Source organism: Musca autumnalis, unplaced genomic scaffold, assembly GCF_047663935.1.
Source record: "Musca autumnalis isolate F117 unplaced genomic scaffold, ASM4766393v1 scaffold_1, whole genome shotgun sequence".
NCBI lineage: Eukaryota > Metazoa > Arthropoda > Insecta > Diptera > Muscidae > Musca > Musca autumnalis.
In genome coordinates, this window is record NW_027411644.1 from 166,122,567 (window position 1) to 166,126,397 (window position 3,831).

Consider the following 3,831-nt stretch of genomic DNA (forward strand, 5'->3'; position numbering starts at 1 on the left):
AACAGAAAATATATTCAAATTTATGTGTATTGCGACGATCATTTAGCATCTTCGAAAAAACACACATTTAGCACCACTGTCAACCAAAACTTGTTTTTCAAATAAAGTTTGAGGAAAATAGTGACTATATAAAATAACAATACCTAACGAGTGCACGTTTTAGTTTCTTCCATTCCGTTGCAGAGGGTAAAAATATTCAAAATGAAATCATTTATGGTAAGTTATATAACACAATTCATAATTGAAATTTTGAAAATAATTCAATTACTAATGTTCTCGTTTAGGTTTTATGTTTCCTCATTGTCTGCTGTTTGTATTTAGCTATTGCTGCTCCAGCTCCAGCCGAAAATAGCAACACCGTACAATTCTTGAAATATACCAATGAGAAGGATCTCGAAGAAATCCAAAGACAAATTATTGGTAAGCTTTAAAAATTGTATTTCTTTCAATACATATTATTGAATTATGGTTTCTTACAGCTCAATACGACCACTTAGGAGGTACTTCACAATTCCATCAAGTTCAAAGTGCTTCAGTTGTTGATCCATATAATATTAAAATTAATCTGTGATTTTTTCTGAAAAACCTTTGTTGAATTGTAGAGTGTTTGTTTTTAATTTATTTCAAGTTTGTGGAGATTTTATGACGTAATAAAGTCAATTGTCAAAATAAATGTTTGATTTATGTATTGTGATTAAACACAGGGCCAACGAATTGATTTACGGTTGTTTTTAATGGCTGTCTAATTAGGCAATTAGAGGTCAAATGGAAGAGTTAAGCGGCTTTAGTGCATTTGCAGTGGACCCATGAGACTGGTGTAAGTGGCGATTGATCAGGTGCGGTATAATTTTAACCACAGCATATCGTCGTTGTCATGCTTAAGTGCTCCATACGCCAGTTTCCCGTTTTGAGATAATCGCAATTTAATGTTTAAGTAAAAACTGCTTGGATCTAACGTAAGAAAATATTTTTATTTTTGACTAGATTAATTAGTAATGGAATATAAAAGTTATAGAGAATTTTTTAAAAATAGAACTTTTGTCGAATTTTTCCATATCCACACTTATGACACAAATGCGAAATATTGTAAATCACATGGAACAAAGCGATAACAAATTTTCCCATCTTTGCCTCAATAAATTCAAACCTTCTAAATCTAAAATTAAAGTTCTGATTTTTGGAATGTAATTTTAAATTTGTAAGCTATTAAAATATTAAGTGCATATCTGAAAAGAACTTAAGCTTTCTGGCCGAAACGTGGATATCTCGGAAACTAGCGCAGGTAGGAAAAATCTGACAAAAAATTCAGAAAGTGCGCGAATGGAACACTTAAGCATGACACCGACGATATGTACAATTAAATAGGTGCAGCAAATCAAAAGGGATGTTTTAAACCAAGCTTGATTGGCGTCAAAAGATCTTCTTATGCTGCACGTTGAAACTTTCACATGCAACCTTCACAGCTTTTGGGAAAGAACCTTCAATATGGGACATTCACCAACGGACTCCAAAACTGCAATTGAATAATCTATTGAATAATCAAAAATGATTTTAAAATTCACAAATATATCTTTTCATGAAGAATTTAAGTAAAATTTGAAAAATGTTTCATATTAAACTACCACACCCCTATCACAAGGGCGTAGCCAGGATCAAATTTAGGGGGGGCAACTTCTTTTTTTTTTTTGGTGATGTGTATAGTTTTTACATACAAAATTTTAAAACCTTTATTTAGGTATTTACCTAATGAAAAACAAGTTAAAAACGTCCACCATGAAGTATTTTGAACAAATATGGAATAATGAGTTTTCTTTTCGTTACGAATGTACAATTGCCCATAATTTTAGACGAATTTATTTGACCACTTCGTAAACTAATTACCTACCACCTAACCTTATCAGGTCAGCTAAAATTTTGTACAATACTTGAAATTGGGCGGTATTGTTGTTTAGGGGCTATTCCAAAACGTGGACCTATGTCCACTACTATTGGCGGAGAAGTATTTTGATCACTATGAACCCTTAATACTAAATTGCACCCAATTTAGAGAGCAAATATATATAAAAAGAAAAATTTTGAATGGGAGGTATACGAAGAACGGGATTGATATGGACTATATCCGACTTGAGACATGACTAGATGAAATAAAACGATGTGCAAATTTTGGACCAAATCGATTTCTCCCATCGAGAGTTATCGTTCACACCATTTTACAGAATATATTCCGAAACAAGCAAAATATACACCTAATGACATTGGATGCACATTCTCTTGTGGTTCGAGCGTAGTAATTTCTTAACAGATACATGTAGCATAACTAGAATATGTTAATATATGTATGTCTCTGTTTATCTGTTTAACCCATTTCGTACCTGGTGTTCGATTTATTGAACAGTAAACAAATTTTAAACAAGTTTTAGTATGTATTTTAAGTCTCATCTGTCAGCAAATAAAACAAGTAAAAAAGTGTTAAGTTCGGCCGGGCCGAACTTTTCATACCCTCCACCATAAAATATTGTGAACTAAAATGGAATAATTAGTTTTCATTCCTGTCCACAACTTTAAGTGGGTACGTTAAAATGTCAGATAATGTACATACATAAAATGTTTCATTCTAACTATGTATGTTGACAATTTTTGGTGGGCTAGAAATTGGGAGGTACCGTTATATAGGGGTTATAATAAAACATGGACCTATGTTGACAGCTTTTGATGGGAGCCTTTAATGTTAAATAAATCCTAATTCGGTTAAAAATTGTAGCTAGAATCCTCAAAATACCGAAAATCGGTACATAACGTGGGAACTTCAAATGTCATTAACAGTTAGTTCGGAGGTATGTGGGCTATACGAAAATATGAACTTAAATGAACAATTTTTGTTGGCTTTTAAATTTCAAATTACAGAAAGTTCGTCAAAAAAATAAAGCTAAGGTACGGAAAATCGGGAGGTTTGTTTTGGGGCTATACCAAAACATGGACCTACGTTCAGTTAAACATTTTAAGTAAAATCCTCAAAGTACCGAAAATCGGGAAGTATCGTTATATTGGGGCTATGTTGAAAATTGTTGATGCAGATGTGTGGTGACCACTACAACCTTCAAAAGTCAAATTACAGTTTATTCGGTTAAAAATTTTAGCTAACATTGCCAATTACTGAAAATTGGGAGGTACCGTTATATGGGGGCTATACCAAAACCTATGTCCACAAGTTTTGTTATATAAGTTTATTGACACTTAAGAACCCTAAATGTCAAATTATAGCTAAATCGGTCTGAAAATGTAGCTAAAAACGTCAAAATACCATAAATCGGGGGATACCGTTATATGGGGGCTATACCAAAACGTGGACCTATGTCCACAACTTTTGTTATGTAAGTTTATTGACACTTAATAACCCTAAATGTTACTTTATAAATAAATCGGTCTGAAAATGTAGCTAAAAACGCCAAAATACCGTAAATCGGGGGGTACCGTTATATGGGGGCTATACCAAAACGTGGACCTATATACACAACTTTTGTTATATAAGTTTATTGACACTTAGGAACCCTAAATGTCAAATTATAGCTACATCGGTCTGAAAATGTAGCTAAAAACGTACCGTAAATCGGGGGTACCGTTATATGGGGGCTATACCAAAACGTGGACCGATATAGCCCATCATCGAACTTGACCTGCCTGCAAACAAAAGACGCATTTTCCCAACATTTTAGACAATTTTGGTGGAGAGGTGTGGTGACCACGAAGAACTTCAAATGTCAAATGTTCAAATTACAGCTAATTCGGTTAAAACTTGTAGGTAAAAATCTCAAAATACCGAAAATCAGGAGG

General features: G+C 33.3%; 1 protein-coding gene across 1 annotated transcript; it reads left to right on the forward strand.

The window, feature by feature from the left end:
- The first annotated feature begins 201 nt into the window (after positions 1–201).
- On the forward strand, positions 202–571 carry LOC141390689 (uncharacterized). The gene is made up of 3 exons (XM_073963631.1): positions 202–216; positions 285–420; positions 480–571. The coding sequence occupies exons 1-3, from the start codon at positions 202–204 to the stop codon at positions 569–571; spliced, it is 243 nt and encodes an 80-aa protein (XP_073819732.1).
- The last annotated feature ends 3,260 nt before the right edge of the window (positions 572–3,831 follow it).

Coding starts and splice junctions, on each gene's coding strand:
- LOC141390689 (XM_073963631.1), top strand. Junction 421..479: donor AATCCAAAGACAAATTATTG/GTAAGCTTTAAA, acceptor GGTTTCTTACAG/CTCAATACGACCACTTAGGA.